Source organism: Sapajus apella, unplaced genomic scaffold (genome assembly GCF_009761245.1).
Source record: "Sapajus apella isolate SASKATOON/1434 unplaced genomic scaffold, GSC_monkey_1.0 scaffold36, whole genome shotgun sequence".
Lineage (NCBI taxonomy): Eukaryota > Metazoa > Chordata > Mammalia > Primates > Cebidae > Sapajus > Sapajus apella.
In genome coordinates, this window is record NW_022436976.1 from 8,581,024 (window position 1) to 8,604,191 (window position 23,168).

The following is a 23,168-nucleotide window of genomic DNA, read 5'->3' on the forward strand; positions in this document are numbered from 1 at the left end:
GGAAAAAGTTAAAACTCCTTAGCTTTTTTTTTAAAATTGGAAAACAACGATTCTCTTCATACTAGAAAGACTTAAATTATTTTTGACAAAAACAAAAAAGAAAAAAAAAAAAAAACCCAAACATATAATTTGGTCTTCTTCTTTCTTTGGGGGCATTTACAGAAGCTGAATAAGCAACTTTAATCATTCCTTTCTTCCAAGACTTCATTCAAGAACTTTACCTTGGCCAGGCACAGTGGCTCATGCCTGTAATTCCAGCACTTTGGGAGCACTTGAGGCCAGGAGGTTGAGACCAGCCTGGCCAACATGGTGAAACCTTGCCTCTACTAAAAATACAAAAATTAGCTGGGTACGGTGGCACATGCCTGTAATCCCAACTACTCGGGAGGCTGAGGCAGGAGAATTGCATGAACTCAGGAGGCAGAGGTTGCGGTGAGTCGAGATCACACCACTGCACCCAGGACTGGGTGACAGAGTGAGTGAAACTCTGTCTTGAAAAGAAAAAAAGAAAAAAAAAAAAAAAGAAGCTCACCTTGTCTCCACAAAAAAAATTTTAATTAGCCAGGCATGGTGGCACGTGTCTATAGTCCCAGCTACTTGGGAGGCAGAGGTAGGTCAATCACTTGAGCTCAAGGGGCCAAGGCTGCAGTGCACTGCGATCGTGTCAGTGCACTCCCACCTGGGATACACACAACCTGTCTCAAAAAAATAAAAAATAAACAACTTTTTAAAACTCTTTTTTCTTTAAAGCAGGAAACAAAGGTAATGGCCCATAATGATGTATGTATTGACTACTTACATCAACAGATAGCCTGTGATTAAAGTGGGGCCCAAGACCTTTAATTCTTTTAAATATTTTAAGTAATATTACATGCACATTTCTGAAGTGGTGAGTCTCTGTCCCATTTGTATATTTTTGTTTATTCTTTTCTCCCTCCAACACTCTAGATTTTTTTTCACCCACAATATATTTTAAAATAATGTCACCGTCCTGCCTATGATAAGTACTTGAATTTATATCCTAAGGGCATTAGTTCATTTAAAAATTAAAATTGAAATAAAAAAAGAAATATGATAGAATTTTTTTCTCTTGGCTATTTTTTTAAGTAACCTATTAATACATAAGACAGACACGCAAATAATTTCAAGAATATAAAAGGAAAGCAAACATTTCATAAAAAACATATAAAATATCCATCTTACCAATATCATCAGCAAGGGAATTAGGATCAGATGCCCCAAGGGTAGCTTCAAACTCCTCTTGGAGACGATAGGCCCTCTGCAGCAGAGCTTCAAGTTTATGGATAAATTCAGTACTAATAATATCCTATGAGGCGAGAAAAAGCACATATAACAAATTAAATTCTAATGTTAAGATTCTAAATGTTTTTCCACTTTTAAATAAAAGGCAAAGAAAATGAATAATGTGAAAAACTACTCATAGATGGTGGAAAGAGTACAGCAGCAGCAGTCAAGAGGCCTGAGTTCTAGCTGTGTCTTTGGCAAAATTACCTTAGTTCTTAGTGATTCAGTTTCTTTACCTATAAAATTAAGGAGTTAGACTAGATCGGCAGTTCTCAAATAAGGTCCCTGAGCTAGCAGCTTCATTATCACCCAAGAACTTGGTAGAAATGCAAATTCTTAGGATCCACCCCAGTCCTAGTCAATGAAAAATCCGTGGGGTGGGGCTTCCAAATCCGTGTTTTAACAAGTCCTCTAGGTCATTCTTATGCATTCTTAAGTTTGAGAATCACTAGCTTAACTAAATGATCAATAAGGGTCCAGCTCTATATCTCTGTGATTTTTATGAACATAATAACAATTAATCCCAAAGCACAAATCAAACTTTAAAAAACTCCAAGCCAGACAAGGTAGAATGTGCCTGCAGTCCGAATTGCTTGAGCTGAGGCAGGAGTTCTGGGGTACAGTGCACTATGATTTGTTCCTATGAACCACTGTACTACAGTCTCGGCAACATAGCAAGACCCCATTTCTTTAAAAAAAATCCTTTAGAAACCAATCTGCTTATTTTGCATATCCTGGAAAAATTAATAAACTTGATGAATGGTAAATCTGGCATTTACCAACTAACTGAATAGAAAAAGACCAATAAGAAATACCCCATACAGTCCCAAGGAAGAAGACAAAAATAGTTCTATCAAATGCCATACAAAGCAAATACACTGAATCAACATTAAAAAATACCCTGGGCCAGGTACACCTTGGCTCATGCCTATAATCCCAGCACTCTGGGAGGTCAAAGTGGAAGGATCACCTGAGGCCTGGAGTTCAAGACCAGCCTGGGCAATACAGTGAGATGTCATCTTTACAAAAAATTTAAAAATTAGCCAGGCATGGTGGTGCATACCCATAGTCCTAACTACTCAAGAGGATAAGGTAGGAGGATCGCTTGAGCCCAAGAGTTCAAGACTCAGCTTGGGCAACATAGTAAGACTCCATCTCTATAAAAAAAAAAAAAGTTTAATTCTTCTAATATTATGAAGACCACTCAGATAAATCACCCTTACATCTACATTTTCTTCAGCAATGGCATCTCCTGCACCCATCTTAATGGAACCACAGGCATCATCTTCAGCCTGTCTATTGCGAAAGGTTAGAGCTTGTTCCCATCGACGCAATGCCTCTTCAAACAATTCCATACCTAAAAATTAAGAACAGAACAATTTTAAGCAAGCGATACCAATGCCAATATAAAATTATATAGGGTTTGAAATACTTTCATACATTATCACCAATAGCACAGTCTGACTAATTTTTGACACTAAAGAATCGCACATCATTTCATGGTAGAATCTTAATTTCCGAATATATTCTCAACCCATGGTTCCAGTTAACCAAAAATCAGGGACAAAATGGCCAATATGTTTTCATTTCTTTAAAAATACAACACAAATGTATATGTTGCTCAGAATTTTTCTAAAATAATCAAAAGTTTGAGTAACAGTTATTTTTTATAGTCGCACAACTATGTTTCAAAATATCTCTGTAAGTTAAAAGGAAAACTAACAGGTAGAAGAAACCAGTTTACAAAAAACTACTGTTTTATAAATTCTCAGAAGAAGAAAGTAAAGCTGAAGATGGCCAGGTGAGGTGGCTCACACCTATAGTACCAGCACTTTGGGAGGCCGAGATAGGTAGATTACCTGAGGTCAGGAGATCGAGACCAGTCTGGCCAACATGGTGAAACCCCATCTCTACTAAAAATTTAAAAATCAGCCAGGTGTGGTGATATGCGCCTGTAATCATGGCTACTCGGGAGGCTAAGTCAGGAGAACTGACTTGATCCCAGGAGGCAAAGGTTGCAATAAGCCAAGACCATGCCACTGCACTCCAACCTGGGCAACAGAGCAAGACACTGTCTAAAAAAAAAAAAAAAAAAAAAAAGTAAAGCTGAAGAAAAGATAATAATATAGAAGTCTAAAATAAAGTCTTTTTCACCTTTTGTTCCCTAAAGGGTGTCCTGAACCACTATGATCCAACAGACTGATTTGGATAAATTGGTGGGCCAGAGTTAAAAATCTGCAAGATACTGAATGAACCTATCAAAAGTTAGTTATAGTCCAAGTAGGAATTTCATGTCCTTGCTGAGAGAAAGCTTTGTGGGAAAACAAATGAACATGTGCTTCTTTTTCTACAAATAAAAATTTTGTTAAAAAATGCTTAGAAAAATAATTAGGCACTTCAAACAAAACAAAAATAGTTTAAAACTTCACTTTTAAAGTATTTTTAAAATGTTAAATATTAAAGAAAATGATATGTGAAAGCTGCTTAAGAATCTGGACAAGTCATTCTCATGATGTTTTAAAAATATGGTAGCTAAAAAATACCTCTCATTTCTTCAGTTACCACACTGTAGAACCTACAATCCTAAAAGAATAAAATTTTTCTTATTTCTTATTATTTTGAGAGAGAATCTCACTCTGTTGCCCAGGCTGGAGTACAGTGGCACCATCTCGGCTCACTGCAACCTCCTGCCTCAGCCTCCTGAGTAGCTGTGACTACAGGCATGTACCACCATGCCCACCTAATTTTTGTATTTTTAGTAGAGACAGGTTTTCACCATGTTTGGCCACGCTGGTCTCGAACTCCTGACCTCAGGTGATCCACTCACCTTTGCCTCCCAAAGTGCTGGGATTACAGGCATGAGCCACCAGGCCCAGCCTCTTTTATTTTATTTTTTTTAAATATATTTATGTATTTGTAGAGATGAGGTTTCACTATGTTACCCAGGCTAGTCTCAAACTCCTGGGCTCAAGCAATCCTCCCACCAGAGCCTCCCTAAATTCTGGGATTACCGGTGAGCCACCATATCTGGCCTAAAATTTCTGAAAATGATATGTAGGCCTTTCCTTCTTGTTCGATTTTCTGTAGCAAAGAATAGTTTTTGAATCTTCTCCTAAAACATTTATGAACACAAAAACCAATTATATCACTATCTACTCTCCTTTCTCCAAGTTACACAACTCTAATTCCTTCATCCTTTTCTTACACTATCCCTTCTACACATTTATTATTTTGGCTGAACATATGAACACAGGAAGAATTTTTTTTTTTTTTTTAGTTTTTTTGGTTTCTTTCTTTAGAGATAGGGGTATTATAACGTTGCCCAGGTTGGTCTTGTGCTCCTGGGCTCAAGTGATTCTCCCACTTCAGCCTCTCAAGTAGCTGGAACTACAAGCATGTGCCACCACACTTGGCTTCAGGAAGAACTATTTTACAGCACAGTTGTATAATACAAAGATAAAAGCTGTCTCCTCAAGAAGTACTATGTCCCACCTCACTATAGAATACAGCCCAGGCTACCAAATATCATCAGTTTTGTAACAGCAAGTCAAACATACGTCACCAATCTTTTTTTAATGTCATCAATTTTATAAAGAGAATTGAAACAGATGGGTGATGATACCAGGTGATCCACAGGGCTCCTACCAATCTTAATCCTATAACACAAAGATCCCCTGTGGTGTCTCTAGTTTTGCTCTATTTCTCTTGAATTTGAATTTTTAATGTTCTAGGTTTTTGTTTGTTTGTTTTTTGTTTTGCTTTGTTTTTGTTTTGTTTTTTTAAGAAAAAGGGCGGCTTTGCAGATGCCGCTGCTGCTGGGACCCTGTACTATCAGCCATGCTCAACCCCATCGTGTTCTTCGACATTGCCATCAATGGTGTGCCCTTGGGCTGCATCTCCTTCAAGGTGTTTGCAGACAAAGTTCCAAAGACAGCAGAAAACTTTCTTGCTCTGAGCACTGGAGAGAAAGGATTTGGTTTTAAGGGTTCCTGCTTTCACAGAATTATTCCAGGGTTTATGTGTCAGGGTGGTGACTTCACATGCCATAATGGCACTGGTGGCAAGTCCACCTACGGGAAGAAATTTGATGACGAGAACTCATTCTAAAGCATACAGGTCCTGGCATCTTGTCCATGGCAAATGCTGGACCCAACACAAATGGTTCCAGTTTTTCATCTGCACTGCCAAGACTGAGTGGCTGGATGGCAAGCTTGTGGTCTTTGGCAAGGTGAAAGAAGGCATGAATATTGAGGAGGCCATGGAGTGTGTTGGGTCCAGGAATAGCAAGACCAGTAAGAAGATCACCATTGCAGACTGTGGGCATCTCATTAATAAGTTTGACTTGTGTTTTATCTTAACCACCAGACCATTCCTTCTGTAGCTCAGCAGAGCATCCCTCCACCCCATTTACTCATAGTATCCTAGAATCTTTGTGCTATCGATGCAGTTCCCTTTGCGTTCCATTTTCCTTGTTCCCTTCCATGCCTAGCTAGATTGCAGAGTTAAGTTTATGATTATGAAAGAAAAACTAAACAACAAAAAAAAAAAAAGAAAAAAAAAAGAAAAAGCTTGCTCTGTCACCCAGGCTGGAGTGCAGTAGCACAATTAGCTCACTACGACCCTTAACTCCTGGGCTCAAGTGATCCTCCTGCCTTAGCCTCCCAAGTAGCTAAGACTACAGGTACATGCCACCATACCCAGCCATGAACTTGCAATATTAACAGAAGCTGTGAGTATAAGTTTACTAGACATAATCTAGAAACATAGTGAATTTGACTTTCTGGAGACCTTTGGAATAGGTGGCAAAGGAACTACTCTTGCTTCTTTCCTCATAGGAGTACCTGCTGTTATGGTACCGGAGACGATATAGTCTAACTATCTAGAGAGTGGGAATGCATTCCAAGACACTCAGTCCTTCTTTACAAAGTCATCAGTCCCTTTACTGCTCACTGCCCAGGGCTACATCAGGTTTACTGGTTTTGTTTTTTATTTAGTATGCATTTCCATGAAAAGGAAGACAGCCTGAAACAGAATAGAGAACAGGGGAAACCATTTGAATCCTCTGATTCAACAACAGGTGCGTTTGGTTCTTCTCCAGGGCTTCAGTGTGGCTCTGTAGACATGTTCATGGTCAAGTCAAGAGAAATACTGAGATGTGAAACACAGAACACCTTCCTTCTATTTAAATTTTTTTTTTTCTAGACATAACAATACACATGATAGCTAGATAAAACAGATTTAGTTAAGTGAATTCTGATAGATTTGTTACATAAGAGTCAACAGATTAGTTTAAGATAGTGTAGCAGGCTGAATAATGGTCACCCAAAGACATTAGATCCTAATTCCTAGAAGCTGTAAACTTATAAATAAAGGTAACATCTTACATCTTTGTAGATGTAATTAAGAATCCCAATACAGGGACATTATCCTAATTTATCTGCTGGGCCCTAAATCTAACCAAAAGTGTCCTTGTAAGACAGAGGTGGCTGGGAGCAGTGGCTTACACCCGTAATCCAAGCACTTTATGAGGCTGAGGTGGGCAAATCACCTGAGCTTAGGAGGTTAAGACCAGACTGGCTAACAAGGTGAAACCATGTCTCTACTAAAAATACAAAAAATTAGCTGGGCGTGGTGATACACACCTGTAAGCCCAACCACTTGGGAGGCTGAGGCTTGAGAATTGCTTGAACTCAGAGGTGGAGGCTGCAGTGAGCCGATGTTGCACCACTGCACTCCAGCCTGGGTGACAGAGTAAGACTCTGTCTCAAAAAAAGAGGGGGGGTGGGGATATAGGGAGAGATTTGATACACACAGAGGAGAATGTGACATGAAGACAAAGGTAGAGACTGGAATGATGTGGACACAAGCCAAACAATGCTGGAAGCCCACCAAAAGCTTCAAGAGGTCAGGAACAGATTCTCCCCTAAGCCTGAGAGAGAACATGGCTCTACTGACATCTTCATTTCAATCCGGTGATAATGAACTTCTAGTCTCCAAAACTCTGAGTGAATAAATTTCTGTTGTTTTAATTTTGTTGTATTAGTTTAAACTAATACAATGTATGATGTTATGAAGATTAAATTCAACGGATGGAAGAATATTTAAAATTATATAGTTCCTTCTCTTAGAACAATTCACTGTTTTTAAATTTCAATTTACCACTGCCCATGGTGGCTAAGGCCTTAATCCCAATACTTTAGGAGGCAGAGGTGGGCAGACTGCTTGAGCTCAGGAGTTCAAGACCAAACTGGCAACACGACAAAACCCCATCTCTACAAAAATTTTTTTTTAAATTGGCCGGGCATGGTGGCTTATGCCTGTAATCCAAGCACTTTGGAGGCCAAGGCGGGTGGATCACCTGAGGTCAGGAGTTCAAGACCAGCCTGACCAACATGGTGAAACCCCATCTTGAAAAAAGATAAAGAAAAAAAAAAAATTAGCTGGGCATGGTGGCTTGCACCTGTGGTCCCAGCCATTCAGGAGGCTAAGGTGGGAGGATCACTTGGGCCCAGGAGGTTGAGGGTGCAATGAGCAGCGATCGCAGTGATATTCCAGCCTGCGCGACAGAGCAAGACCCTGTCTGTCTCAATAAATAAAAAACAAAAACAAAACAAATTAAATGTGAGCACAATATCTTAAAATATTATCATCTTATTCCTACCCATTAAGTATAAGTTCTCTGGAGTAGTCACAGGGATATTAACAAGTTTGATATCATCTTCATCTGCTTTGTCCCAGGAATTAGAATTGCCACAAGCGCAGCTATGACAAGAATTGACACTCTGGACCTAAAATTAAGATGGACAGAAGTTACTTCAAATCTCTCTCATTATAGTATGCTATGATCTTTTATATTTACAGATTATTTATATAAATCATATTAGTGTAAGACAATCCATGTAATTTCCACATGAAGAAATACTGCTGATGATATTCAATCAAATTTAGAAGTCACATGACTCTATTCTAAGCCTCTTTGCTCAAAAATATACAAGTAGAATATTTTGAATGTAAATCACTTATTTCCATCAGAAATCAGGCAGTTATGTTTATATCATTTATTGTTTTAAGCATTTACTTATAAATTTTATCTATACCTACTTTGATTTCAGGTAGCTAGCTTATTTTTATTTTAGAATGTTTTACAATGCTGACTCTCTGCTAAATGATACCTAAAATAAAAAAGCCACTATCGCCAGGCTTGGTGGCTCATGCCTATAATCCCAGCACTCTGGGAGGCTGAGGTGGTTGGATCACCTCAGGTCGGGAGTTTGAGACCAGCCTGACCAACATGGAGAAATCCTGTCTCTACTAAAAATACAAAATTAGCTGGGCATGCTGGCATATGCCTGTAATCCCAGCTACTTGAGAGGCTGAGGCAGGAGAATCACTTGAACTTGGGAGGTGGAGGTTGCAGGGAGCCAAGATCGGGCCATTGCACTCCAGCCTGGACAGTAAGAGCGAAACTCCATCTCAAAAAAAAGCCACCATCATCTTTGTAAATGTCCTTTCCTAGCAAGGTCCACTAAACAAATCATTTCAATCATGTCTATGCAGATGACACTCAAACTCCTAACTCCAGTTCTATCCTAATTCCAGTTCACTTTTGAGAAATCTAAACCAACATTTTCATTTGCCTTTTCGGCAACTCCATTTGGCTCTTTGGCTGGCATCGCAAACTAACTATAGACACTTTCAACATAACAACATCTGGGTCAACAACGGACCGCATATACAACAGTGGATCCTACCATAAGATTATAAAATTGTATTTTTACTGTACTTTTTCTATGTTCAGATATGTTTAAATACACAAATACCATTGTGTTCCAATTGCCTACAGTATTCAGTACAGTCGCATGTGGTACAGGTTTGTAGCCTAGGAACAACAGGTTACAACATATAGCATACAGATTATGATGCTTCTGAAATAAAGAGTAAATTATTCACCTAACTAATTAGGGTCATATTTGAATAGCCTATTGTAATCAGTATGACAATACTGGCAACTACGTTAAATTTATATTTTTGTTAAATTGTAAATTTAATAAAATACAGGCACTTTCTTTTCTGTACACAGTATGGTATTCATACAATGAAATCATCTAACGACACATTTCTCAGAATGTAGCAAATGTAGCACCATCATTAAGCAACTCATGATTGTATGTCAAAAAAGGGGCTTAGCATCTCTCGCAACAAAACCTCTTCTTCCTCCCAAGCTCGCTAACAGTGTTTCCATTCCCATAATTTCTCAAACTATAAAACAGGATGTCATCTTCAAAGTCTCTTCCCACACTTCTCATATTCAGTCACCAAATTTTGTGGACTCTGTCCCCTCCTTTCCACTTCTGACATCATGATCCCAATTTCAACACTTACTATCTACTGCCTAAGAGACAGAAAATCAAAGCAGTTAACAGCCCTGGCAGAGGAACGGCTAGTTCAGTTAGGCAAGTACAGTACAGTGATTCTAAAGACTTGTTACACCATTATCATGAAATTTAACTTATCTAGTTCTAGTCAACAAGGGCTTCAACTTTCAATTGAGGAAATTCAAAGTAGGCACTTCTCAGACATTGAGGAAGTCCACATTACAGAAAAGCCACATTCTGGCCAGGCACAGTGGCTGACGCCTGTAATCCCATCACTTTGGAAGGCCGAAGCGGCAGATCCCTTGAGGTCAGGAGTTTGAGACCAGCTTGGCCAACATGGTGAAACATTGTCTCTACTAACAATACAAAAATTAGCCAGGTGTGGTGGCACATGCCTGTAATCTCAGCTACTTGGGAGGCTGAGGCAGGAGAATCACTTGAACCAAGGGGGTGGAGGTTGCAGTGGGCCAAGATCACACTACTGCAGTCCAGCCTGGGCAACAGAGTGAGACTCCATCTCAAAAAAGAAAAAAAAAAGAGAAAAGAAAAGAAAGAAAAAAGAATAGGTATATTCCAGCAATACACTGCCAAAAAGACAAAAAAAAAAAAAAAAAAAAAGAATAAGCATATTCTTCATTATGCTGCTCAGTTTCACAGAGGAATTGAAAGTCTGCAGGCCTTTGATCTAGCTGTTTCTATCCTCGAAGAGTCTTTAAAAATGTATTACATTTTTAGGCATTACAGAATAGGGCAGCTATATATTACAATGAAATATAGAAGCAAGGTACAGAACAGAATATGGTGTTCTATAAACCACGAAGAAAAAAATGAAAACAGCCCAGGTGCAGTGGCTCACGTCTGTTAATACCAGCACTTTGGGAAGCCAAGGTGGGTGGATCATGAGGTCAGGAGTTCAAGACCACCCTGGCCAACGTGGTGAAACCTCTCTACTAAAAATATAACAATTAGCCAGGTGCGGTGGCACATGCCTGTAATCCCAGCTACTTGGGAACCTGAGGCAGGAGAATCGCTTGAACCTGGGAGGTGGTGGTTGCAGTGAGCAGAGATTGTGCCACTGAGCTCCAGTCTGGGCAAGAGAAAAAGACTCCCTCTCAAAAAAAAAAAAAGAAATTGTTAATGTTGTTTAGTCTCCAGGGAGGGGAATTGAGTGGATCAGGAACACATTTATTTTATTTTTTATTTTATTTTATTTTACGAGAGAAGGTTTCACTGTGTTGCCCAGGCTGTCTTCAAACTCCTGGACTGAAGCGATCTTGCCTCAGTCTTCTGAATAGCTGAGACTATAGGCAACACTATAGCACCCAGCTCTCATTGTATATTCTTTTGCCTGTTCTGCATTTAATAGCAGGTAGATATTCTACCTATTTTTTAAATTAATGTTTAAATCACATTAGATTTAAACAAATAGTAACTTCATTCCTCACTTGTCAATCAGCATTAATTTTAATGCTCAAAAAAGCCAGGCATGGTGGCTCACACCTGTAATCCAAGCACTCTGGGAGGCCGAGGTGGGTGGATCACCTGAGGACAGGAGTTCGAGACCAGCCTGACCAACATGGTGAAACCCGTCTTTAAAAAAAAATAATAATAATTAATGCTCAAAAAAAAGAAGGGCAGTCTCCTGCTTGTCAGTCAATACTGTATTAATGATCCAAAGGAGGTGAAGAACCTCACACTTGTCTTCACCAAACCAAATACTTTCACCTAAGTAGGGTCATCAAGTGATTATTGTGACCCAGCACAAAGTCTGGCTATATCATCCAGCTTCTTGCAGAACAGCTAATTTTTTTTAATTAATAACTTTTTAATTTCAATTTTTGATTTTTGTGGATATATAATAGGTGTATATATGGGTTATATAAAACATTTTGATATATACAATGTATAAAGACCACATCAGGATAAATGGGGTATCCATCACCTTTATCTTTAAGCGTGTATCCCTTCTTTGTGTTATAAACAATCCAGTTACACTTTTTATTTTTTAATCTATAATAAATTATGTCAAATGTAGTCACCCTATTGTGCTATCAAATACTAGATCTTATTTATTCTATCTGCATATATTTTTGTACCCATTAACCATTCCACTTCCCCTCCACCGCCACTTGCCCTTCCCAGCCTCTGGTAACTATTCTTGTACTTTCTAGCTCCATGAGTTCAATTGTTTTAATTTTTAGCTCCCACAAATAAGTGAAGACAAGAACATCTAATTTTGAAGTAATTCTTCCACATCAACACTATTTTCACAGGTCCCCATGGGACCAGATCACTTATTCAAAGAAATCTAGAACCAAATTGACTTAATAGTCAGTAGATACTTTACTTGCCTGATGAAAGCAGATTCAATCAGATGATTTCTTAAGACTCTTTCCATACTAAGAACTATAAGTATATGACACTTAAACTAACAGATCACTAAAGATAAGTAAACAACAATTTTAAAAAGTAGTATTTTTTCTGTACTTACGGAGGCCAAACTCTGTGCAGAACCTGAGTATTTACTGAAAAGTCCTCCATTAGCATAGTTACAAGATTGAGATCCTTTGTCTTTGGTAGAACTTAAAGATAATGTCAAATTCTGTCTGCTACTGGAACAACTTGAACCTATCAAGTAAACATACTAATATTAAAAGTATCAAATCCAATGATAAGTTTCAGGTAAAAATTTCAGAGTTTATATATTCATTCAGAAAGCTTCTAATTTTAAAACACAGATCATTCAATTGTGTAAATTATTAAATGTACACCATTAGTAAAATCTACACCTTTATATAATCTTTTTTTAACACTGCTAAAATCTGCTTCTGAAATGAAGAGTCAAATAGTCACCTAATTAATTAGAGTGGTATTTGAATGATCTATTGCAATCAGTATAAAAATACTGGCAACTATGTTACATTTACGATTTTGGTAAACTATAAATTTAACAAAATACAGGCATTTCCTTTTCTGAATTACATCTAAAGCTTACCCATATCTCATTGCATTATAATTAGTTATACTTCTGTCTCTTCTACCCAACTATCCATTCTTCTAAGGCAGACATTATATCTTAGTTTTTTTGGGTTTTCTTTTTCTTTTTTTGCGAAAATATCTCACTCTGTCACCCTGGCTGCAGTGCAGTGGTGCAATCATGGCTCACTGCAGCATTGACCTCCTGGGTCAAGCAATCCTCCCACTTCAGTCACCGAAGGAGCTGGGACCACAACAGACATGTTGCCACCACACCTAGCTAATTTTTTATTTTTATTTTTGTAGAGATGTGGTCCCACTATGTTGCCCAGGCTGTTTAAACCCCTGGGCTTAAGCCAGCCTCCTGCTTTGGCCTCCCAAAGTGCTGGGATTACAGGAATGAGCCACCACGCCCAGCCTTATAGTTTTTCTTAATGCAGCAGTTCCTATATTGAAATTCCAGCATGTACAAATTATATGACCGTGGGCAAGTCACTTAACTTTTGCATATCTCAGTTTTCTTTATGTAGAAAATAGAAATAACAAGGCTATCATCCAAATTCACAGGATTGCTGTAAGGTTAAATAAAGTACTGAATATATGGCACTTAGCTGAGACATAATAGAATCTCAGCAAGTGACAGCAATCATTACTGTCGGAATGTTCACTGCACTTGGTACAAAATACTCACTCATTAATTGTATACTGGACAGATGAATCACAAAAGCATACCACATACTCACTAAATAATAAAAAAGTAAGAAACTCAGTATGCTCAAGAAATTATTTTTACTGATACCATATCGTTAACAAAAATTAAAGATCCTTTAAAAGACAGCAATTTACTTCTTGAATTCTACATAATAAGGAAATAGGGATACGCAAAATAAAAAAAGAAACCACAGGCCGGGAGCGGTGGCTCAAGCCTGTAATCCCAGCACTTTGGGAGGCCGAGGCGGGTGGATCACGAGGTCAAGAGATCGAGACCATCCTGGTCAACATGGTGAAACCCCGTCTCTACTAAAAATACAAAAAATTAGCTGGGCATGGTGGTGCGTGCCTGTAATCCCAGCTACTCAGGAGGCTGAGGCAGGAGAATTGCCTGAACCCAGGAGGCGGAGGCTGCGGTGAGCCGAGATTGCGCCATTGCACTCCAGCCTGGGTAACAAGAGCGAAACTCCGTCTCAGAAAAAAAAAAAAAAAGAAACCACAGATTCTAAAGTGAACAATGGGGAAATGATTAAATAAACTGGGGTACATTTGTACAAATTAACACTAGTTATATATTAAAAATGATTGCATAGAGGGATATTTATTGACTTAGATATTCTTACTGTCAAACATCTTAAAAGCAGGTTATAAAATGTCTGATTACAATTTTACTTACAATACATAATTGACTTGCATATAATATACAATTTTATGTCTCACTATAATATTTAAGTGGACACTGATATAAATGAAAGTATTATCAGTAGTTATTTTTGGGTAGCAGAATGTCAAGTGATTTTAATTTTTTCTGTTTGCTTACCTACATTTTCTAATCTTTCTAAAATAAATCTGTATTACTTTTGAGTTAAATAATATATCAGGAATAAAATTTTGGAGACTAAAAGACCAAAATCACTGTATTCCAGTTATGATTTACACATAAAATTTCTTAATTCAACTATTTCCACATACCTTTGTCTGATGCTGCTCTTTTAGTGTGTTCAAGTATGAGATGCTCTGGTTCCCATGGTAATATTTTTCCTTTCTTCTTTCCACGTTTTCTTTTAAAGTGATGGGCCAGAAAAATTACAGATATAGCACTCACTGCAGTTACCACAAACAACTTTTTAGCCACTGGAGAAAATCTGATCTGGAAAAGATGCAGTTAAAACTGAAAAAAAAATCTTTAATTTTTCACTGAAAAGAAGGATCTAATAACTAAAGTTACTCTTAATCTATTTCTAAATGCTGTCAAGAAAATATAATTTTACTCTTGCAATGACAAGCTACCCTATTATATTTTTTTATTTTTTTATTTTTTTTTTGAGACAGAGTTTCGCTCTTGTTACCCACACTGGAGTGCGATGGCACAATCTCAGCTCACCGCAACCTCTGCTTCCTGGGTTCAGGCAATTCTCCTGCCTCAGCCTCCTGAGTAGCTGGGATTACAGGCATGCACCACCATGCCCAGCTAATTTTTTGTATTTTTAGTAGAGATGGGGTTTCACCATGTTGACCAGGATGGTCTCGATCTCTTGACCTCGTGATCCACCCGCCTCGGCCTCCCAAAGTGCTGGGGATTACAGGCTTGAGCCACCGCGCCCGGCCCCTACCCTATTTTATTTTTTAAAAATATTTTAAATGTAGTAATTTATTACTCACTGCTTTGGAGATCTCAGGTAAACAATATTATCCCAGAAGTTAATAGTACAAAATAATTCAACCCCATTAACATTTTTTGAGCAATTAAGGATTAATTCACACAACTGAATCTTCTGTCTGAATCACAGCAAGATTTTTAATTACAGGGATGATTAGACTTAAACTGAGCTTTAAAAAAACTATCTGAAAATCTGTGGAAATAGAAGCTAAATCCATTTCTAAATACTTTCTAAATAAGGCATTTTATTCAAGAATTATTCAACAAATATTTCTTCAGAATCTTAAAGTACCAGACTGTGTTATGAATTAAAATCTTACTGAAATTCTATTCTATGAGCACATAATAAGTGCCTACAACCAATCAGGAAGCACTAGGTATACAGAGGTCACAGATCTTGCATTTTGCATATACTTGTCTATTTCCCTCAAGCAGTGTGCTCATAGTGGAAACAGTTATGTTGGAAAATAATTACGGCATAATGTGATAAATACAGTTATACAAGTACTAAGTACTAACATGAGAACAATAATATAACTTTCTCTTGAGAGACAAACACTATTAAATACCTAAAAGCAGAAGAACTCTAAAATAAAGCCAGAGAGAGCTGGAAAGAATGTCACTTCCAACCTTCCAACAACAAAATAAAGTATTCTGACTCCACCAGAATAAGGAGATTACAGGGCAACCAACTGCCCCCTAAACTAATGAGACAGGTATTTGCAGACAGTTAAGACATTAGCTTTGGCCTACACGGACAAGACATAGCAGGACATTGGTAAGAAAAGGTCAGTGAGCATGGTTTCAAAACTGGTGGAGAAAGAATACACTGTTGAGAGATGGGGAAGAGGTGCTGCAAATGTAGGTGAAATCGACACCATTTTTGCAGATTTTATCTTCATGAATCACTAGGCACTCACAGAAAATACGGAAAGAGTCCTAGGAAAGTCTCCCTAACGGTAGAGAGGGAAGGAAACAGCAGCTTCTGTGGAGGGCATGAACCGGCACCAGAACCTTTCTCCTCTATCCCCATAAAAGAACAAAAGCCTTAAACTGTGGATGCATCTTTAGAGAGAAATCTAAGCCATTAAATGCTTATATTAAAAAAGGAAATATATCAAGTCAGTAATCTAAGCTTTCAACTTAAGAATCTAGAAAAAGAAGTGCAAATTCAAACTAAAGCAGGCACAAGATAGGAAGCATTATAAAGATTAAAGCAGAAATCAGTAAGACCAACAGCTGGTTTTTTTGGAAGAAAAACTGATAAAACCTCTAGCCAGTCTCATTAAGAAAAAAAAGCAAGAATGACACAAATTACCGAAATCAGAAAAAAAAGAGGAGTCATCACTGCAGACCTCACAAAGATCTGTAAAAAGGATATTATAAACAATTCTACATCCATAAATTCAAATTCTTTGAAGGACAAAACCAAAACTCACTCAGGGAAAAAAAAAAAAACAGATAACATGGGCAGTTAAAAATCTATTAAAGAAATTGAATAGGTAGTTAAATGCTTTCAATAAAAAAAACTGAAGGTCAAATGATACCAAGTAGTTAAAGAAGAAACAGTATCACTTTCATATAATGAGGATACTTTCCAATCATGTTATCAAGCTAGTCCAGATGCTGTTAGACTTATGACAAGGTTATAGCCCAATAACCCCATCCTAAGTTGAAAACATAGGCCAAAAATGAATTCAATACACCCAATCTATCAAACATCATGGCTTAAAGTAGCCTACCTTAAACATGCTCAGAACACTTATTAATACATTAGTCTACAGTTGGGTAAAATCATGTAACACAAAGCTTCTTTTATGATAAAGTCTTAAATATCTCATGTAATTTATTGAATACCATACATTATGTCAAATTTGCAATGGTCATGCATAATCGTAAAGTCAAAAAATTGTTAAGATGGGGACAATCTGTTATTAATAGCAAAGCCAGACAAAGATATCACAAAAAAATAAAACTATAGGTTAATACCCCTCATTGATAGATGCAAAAAACCCACAACAAAATATTAACAAATAAAATTCGTCAATATATTAAAAATATACCAACCAAGTGGCATACATTCTAGGAATGCAAACCTGGTTCAGCACTTAAAAAATCAATGTAATTTACCATAATATCAACTAAAGAAAAGCAATATTTCCAGGTGAAGTGTCCTACAAAAAAAAAAAAGAGAAAAAAAAAAGCGATATTATCTCAACAGATGAGAAAAGAGCACTTTAAAATACTCAACATCCATTTATGATTACTTAAAAACTCCCAGCAAATTAGGAATAGAAGATGTGGTAGGTTGAACAGTGTCCCAGAATGATTCATGTCCGCCTGGAACATCAGAATGTCATCAAATTTGAAAATGGGGTCTTTGCTGATATAATTAAGAATTCAGATGAGACCATACTGGATTAGGATGTGCCCTCAATCCAGTAAGAGTATCTTTGTAAACCATAAACACACAAAGGGGAAGGCCATGTAAAGAGACTGAAGTTATGCTGTGATATGGTTTGGCTGTGTCCCTACACAAACCACATCTTGAATTGTAGTTCCCATAATTCCCATGTGTTGTGGGAGAAACCCGGTGAGAGATAACTGAATCATGGGGGCGGTTTCCCCCATACTGTTCTCGTGGTGGTGAGTAAGTCTCACAAGATCTGAAGCTTTTATAAGTGGAAACCCGTTTCGCTTGGCTCTCACTTCTCTCGTGTCTGAGCCATGAAAGACATGCATTTTGTCTTCTGCCATGATTGTGAGGCCTCCCCAGCCACGTGGAACTGTGAGTCCATTAAATCTCTTTTTCTTTGTAAATTACCCAGTCTCAGGTATGTCTGGAGTCACCAGAAGCTGGAAAAGGCAAGGACGGATTCTCCCCTAGAAACTTCAGAGCAAGTGTGGCTCTACTACACTGTGATTTCAGCCTCCATAACTAAAAAATTAAATTTCTATTGTTTTAAGTCACCAAGTTTGTGGTAATTTGTCATGGTAACTCTAGGGAACTAACACAAAAGGTAAATTCCTCAATCTGATAAAGGGTATTTATTTTAAAAACTTGTAGCTAAGATAATAATTCATGGTGAAAGACTAACTGCTTTCCCCATAAGATCATGAACAAGGTAAAGATGTCTTTTCACCAATGTCATGCTAGAAGTACTAGCCAGTACAAAAAAGTTAAGAAACAGGAATAAAAGGAATGAATATTAGAAAGGAAAAAGTAAAACTCTATTCACATATGATACAGCTGTCTATACAGAAAGTTCCAAACACTCCACAAAAAAGCTCCTATAACTAGTAGGTAAGTTTCACAAGATAACAGAATACAAATTCAATATACAATATCAACTGTATTTTTATAGAACAGCAATAAGCAACTGGAATTTAAATTTTAAAAAGTAATACTGTTTATAGTAGCACCAAGAAAAAGGAAAATATTAGAGCTAAATCTAACAAAAATCTGTGCTACAGAACAAGGAAACACAAAAGATATCAAAGATAAAAGGAAAGAGACATCATATTCATGGATTATAGGATTTTTTTCTCTCTAACTTGATCTATATAAACAACATAAGCCTAATCAAAAACCCAGGAAAATTTTTTGTAAATACTGATAAACTTATTTTTTTTTAATTAAGAAAAAGCAAAGAAACTAGAAGAACCAAAACAATTTAAAAAAAAACAAAGTTGTGGAACTCATACTAGCCGAATTCAAGACTTAACTATAAAACAACAGGCAAGACGGTGTGGATATATAGATCAATACAACAGAATAGACAGCCTGCAAGAAACACACACAAACATATAGTCAACCTATTTTTGTCAAAGGTGAAAGAAAATTCAAAGAAGAAATTTCTAGAAGAAAATATAGGAAAAAATATGCATGACCTCATGATCACCTAAAGTCAGAAACAACCTGGATACCCTTCAACAGGTGAACAGATATACTGTGGTACACTCATACAATGGAACATTACTCATCAACAAAAAAGGACAAACTATTCAGACAACAATGTGGATGAATTCCAAATGCATTATGCTAACAGGAGGAAGTCAGTTTCAAAACATTATATATTGTATAATTCCATTTATATGACATTTGTGGGTAAAAAAACTATAGGGACAGAAAACATCAATGGCAGCTAGGGGTTAGAGGATGAGGAGGTGACCACAAAGGGGCAGCACAGGGGAACTCTGGGGATGAAGAACTGTTCTGTTTGGTACAGTGATGAAGGACACATGACTGCACAGCTGTCCAAACACACAGAACTGGGCACAACAAAGAACAAATTGTGTTCCATGTCAATTGAAAAAAAATCAACCAGGATATAAGGTCACAGATGGATCCCAAGATAAATCACAGGCTGTGAAAAGTAAATCAAACTTTGTTCCAAATGAAGTGCACTGAAGAGTGTGAGGAAGAAAGGCGCTGACCTAAGTGACAGGGTTTTGCCTGGATATTGTAAGGCTACAGAGACTAAACACTGTAATCTGTTGGTTAATTTGTTTCTCAAAGGAGTACTGGGGCCAAGTATAGTGGCACCCGCCTGTAGTCTCAGCTATTTGGGAGGCTAAGGCAGGAGGATAACTTGAGCCCAGGGGTTCAAGTGAGCTACTATCGTACCACTGCACTCCAGACTGGGTGACAAAGTGAGACTCCATCTCTTAAAAAAAAATTAAGTTAAATTTTAAAATTTTAATACTTTGGGATGCCAATTCTGAAATTTCTTTATGTATACACTAGATCGCATAAGTAAATATATTATGAGTAATACACTATAGTTTACAAGAGCCAGGTCTCACTGCTGAATAAACACGTCACAAACGATCCAAGTAGGAATGCTAAAATGAAATCTCTGCTGTTGGATCAAAGTTAGAAGTATCAATATGCCCAGTACTTTTAGAGGCCAAGATGGGGGGATAGCTTGAGGTCAGGAGTTCCAGACCAGCCTGGCCAACATGGTGAAACCCCATCTCTACTAAAGATACAAAAATTAGCCAGGCATGGTGGCGCACACCTGTAGTCCAAGCTACTCGGGAGGCTGAGGCAAAAGAATCGCTTGAACCTGGGAGATGGAGGTTGCAGAGAGCCAAGATCGTGCCACTGCACTCCAGCCTGGGTGACAAAGCAAGACTCTGTCTCAAAAAAATTCTCAAAATGAAAAGTAATAAAAAGAAAGGAAATGCTGACATATGCTACGACATGGATGAGCCTTGAGGACATTATGCTAAGTAAAATAAGCTTGTCACAAAAAGAATGTAGGATGCTACTTGTGAGGTACCTAGTCAAATTCATAGAGACAGAAAATTGAGTGGTGGTGGGGACTGATGGGAGGGAGGTATAGTAAGATGTTGATAAACAGCTGTAGAGTTTGAGTTTTGCAAGATGAAAAGACTTCTGGATATTGTCTGTACAACGTTACTGTACTTCAGGCTAATGAACTAGACACTTAAAAATGATCAAAATGGTCAATTTTATGTTATTTGTACCTTACCACAATAAAATTAAAAGGATTGTTAATAGTGAGAACAGGCCTACTGGAATGACACAATTCACTGAAAGTAGTAATGGACTACTTAAGTTCACTTAAGATAGAAAAAAAATTTCAAGTAATGTGACCCCTTTTTAAGAGTTATGATAACCAAAAAGCAAAACCCCATAAAATAACCAAGTAGGTTTTTAAATTACTATAATAAATATTTTGACTGTACCATATAGAAACCTCAAAAAACTTCATGTTTGCTTCTTTTATTTACCTGGGAGAGAGAATAGTACCAAGACAGAGGAAGGTCAAACACTCTTAGTGCTGCTGTCTTCAAGGAAAACTGTGATTCATTTATGGTTTCTTCCGACATAGCTCCTCTTCTAATCTTCATTAAATGAAACATAAACACATATTAGCCACAGAGATTTCTGGTTACTTTAACAATGAAAGGTACAAACTGAAAATTTAATTCTATCAGCTTATTTTTACAGTCAATTATTGATGACACTACACTTAAGCTGATCCTTCCTGTAGGAGATAGCAGAAAGAAAGGAAAAGAGCGAGTGAGCGCGCATGCGCGCTCGAGAGAGAGAGAGAGAGAGAGAGAGAGAGAGAGAGAGAGAGCGAGCGCGAGCGAGCGCGCGCGCGCGCACGCAGGCAGGCAGACAGGCAAGCAAGCAAGTGAGCGGGATTTAAACTTTGAGTCTAGGTAGCAAATTTTCCCTAGGAAATTGCAAGTTCTAGATTCTCTCTTTTCTGGTTACATAAAAATTTAACATCTTTTAGAGAGTAATTTAAAATTTACTTCTTCCCATTCATTTTGTTTCCTTCATATAACTTCAGAGGTGAGAGTGGGCAGCAGGCAGCTTGCTGAATGGAATCCAGAACAGAATCCTGGGGCTAGAACCTCAGGGTGCACTGACTGAACATCAGAACTCACACATTTATTCTCCTATTGTCTCATTTTTAAGATCTTCAAAGAAATGCCACATACATGCTATATGATTTTGGTATGGTTTTAATGTGTATTATTTCTCTTGACCAAAAAAAGAAAAGTCAGATGAGTACAGAGAAGCAGTCAGTGGTTCAGGGTCTGGGTGTCTGCTTTACAGAGCCAGAAACATAATTTTATCACTGTTATTATCACAAATTTACATGGTATTGATGCATAAATCAGTTTACAAGTTTATCTACTTATATTAAAGAAACACGCTATCTAGTGACCAGAATACTTATTCTATCAAAACATACCCTCCCTGAAATCGAAGACTGTAGAAATCTGAACTGATAAGTCAAAAATGTTGCCCGATGACTGCAAAAATCAAGAGTTCTGAGAAATATTTCACTCATGCCAAGAAAACGCCTAAGCACTATCTCTAACGCACAAGAGAATGGGCATCTCCAATAACCAGAATGTTCATGCCTACCAAATTTATTATATTTTTTCTTTGAGTAGTGCTATATATTACATAACAGAATATAAAAATTATCAACAATCCCTCTATAAAAGTTTATTTGCAGCTGGGCACAGTGGCTCATGCCTGAGCCACTTTGGGAGTGGCTTTGGAAGGCCGAAGTGGGTGGATGGCTTGAGCCCATGAGCGCAGCAATTCGAGACCAGCCTGGGCAACATGGTGAAACCCTGCCTATTCCAAAAAAAGAAAAAAATGATTTTGCTATGCTTTTTTAGGCCCTTCATTTCTGCATATATCTCTATGTTCTCTTTTTCTGTACTCCAGTAGACTATTCCCTTTTGTTAATACCCACCTGTTTTCAGACAAGTGTCAAAAACACTGGTTATGTAGTGGTTTCCTTTCAAATCAAACACAGCAATACCTCTTAGGGTGGGTTATTACCACTGATGCTTACTTAATTCCCCCTACCAGTGTTGTCAGTACAGCTTTTAGACTCAGTATAGTTAGTTCTAACTGACATACATTTATTTTGATCAACAATCTGTGATATAGACATATGATTAAAAAGTACAGAAGAAACCACGAACAGTTAAGCAAGTGAAAAATGATCCCCTGGGCCGGGCGCGGTGGCTCATGCCTGTAATCCCAGCACTTTGGGAGGCCGAGGCGGGTGGATCGCGACGTCAAGAGATAGAGACCATCCTGGTCAACATGGTGAAACCCCGTCTCTACTAAAAATACAAAAAATTAGCTGGGCATGGTGGTGCGTGCCTGTAGGCCCAGCTACTCAGGAGGCTGAGGCAGGAGATTTGTCTGAACCCAGGAGGCGGAGGTTGCGGTGAGCCGAGATCGCGCCATTGCACTCCAGCCTGGGTAACAAGAGCGAAACTCCGCCTCAAAAAAAAAAAAAGAAAGAAAGAAAAAAATGATCCCCTGGAGAATAAGACAAGGGGTACAGAGAAGCTGGGCAGAAAATAACTACGTTTCCTTATAAGTCTGTCTTTAATACTTGATTTTTAAAAACTTGCCTACGGGGGCCGGGCGCGGTGGCTCACGCCTGTAATCCCAGCACTTTGGGAGGCCGAGGTGGGTGGATCACGAGGTCAAGAGATCGAGACCATCCTGGTCAACATGGTGAAACCCCGTCTCTACTAAAACTACAAAAAATTAGTTGGGCATGATGGCGCGTGCCTGTAATCCCAGCTACTCAGGAGGCTGAGGCAGGAGAATTGCCAGA

At 38.0% G+C, this 23,168-nt stretch overlaps 1 protein-coding gene and 1 pseudogene across 5 annotated transcripts in view; one reads left to right on the forward strand and one right to left on the reverse strand.

Moving 5' to 3' along the window:
* The window catches only part of MIGA1 (mitoguardin 1), a 90,299-nt gene that overhangs the window by 64,945 nt on the left and 2,186 nt on the right, over positions 1-23,168 (reverse strand). For all 5 annotated transcript variants that reach the window (XM_032296539.1, XM_032296540.1, XM_032296541.1 and 2 more), the window contains exons 2-7: positions 20,788-20,901; positions 14,340-14,517; positions 12,172-12,308; positions 7,967-8,093; positions 2,529-2,662; positions 1,204-1,327 (exon numbers count right to left, since the gene is read on the reverse strand). In XM_032296539.1, coding sequence (XP_032152430.1) covers positions 1,204-1,327; positions 2,529-2,662; positions 7,967-8,093; positions 12,172-12,308; positions 14,340-14,517; positions 20,788-20,886 — 799 coding nt within the window. In that variant the 5' untranslated portion in view covers positions 20,887-20,901. The remainder of the gene's footprint in view (positions 1-1,203; positions 1,328-2,528; positions 2,663-7,966; positions 8,094-12,171; positions 12,309-14,339; positions 14,518-20,787; positions 20,902-23,168) is intronic.
* On the forward strand, positions 5,134-5,686 carry LOC116564086 (annotated as a pseudogene).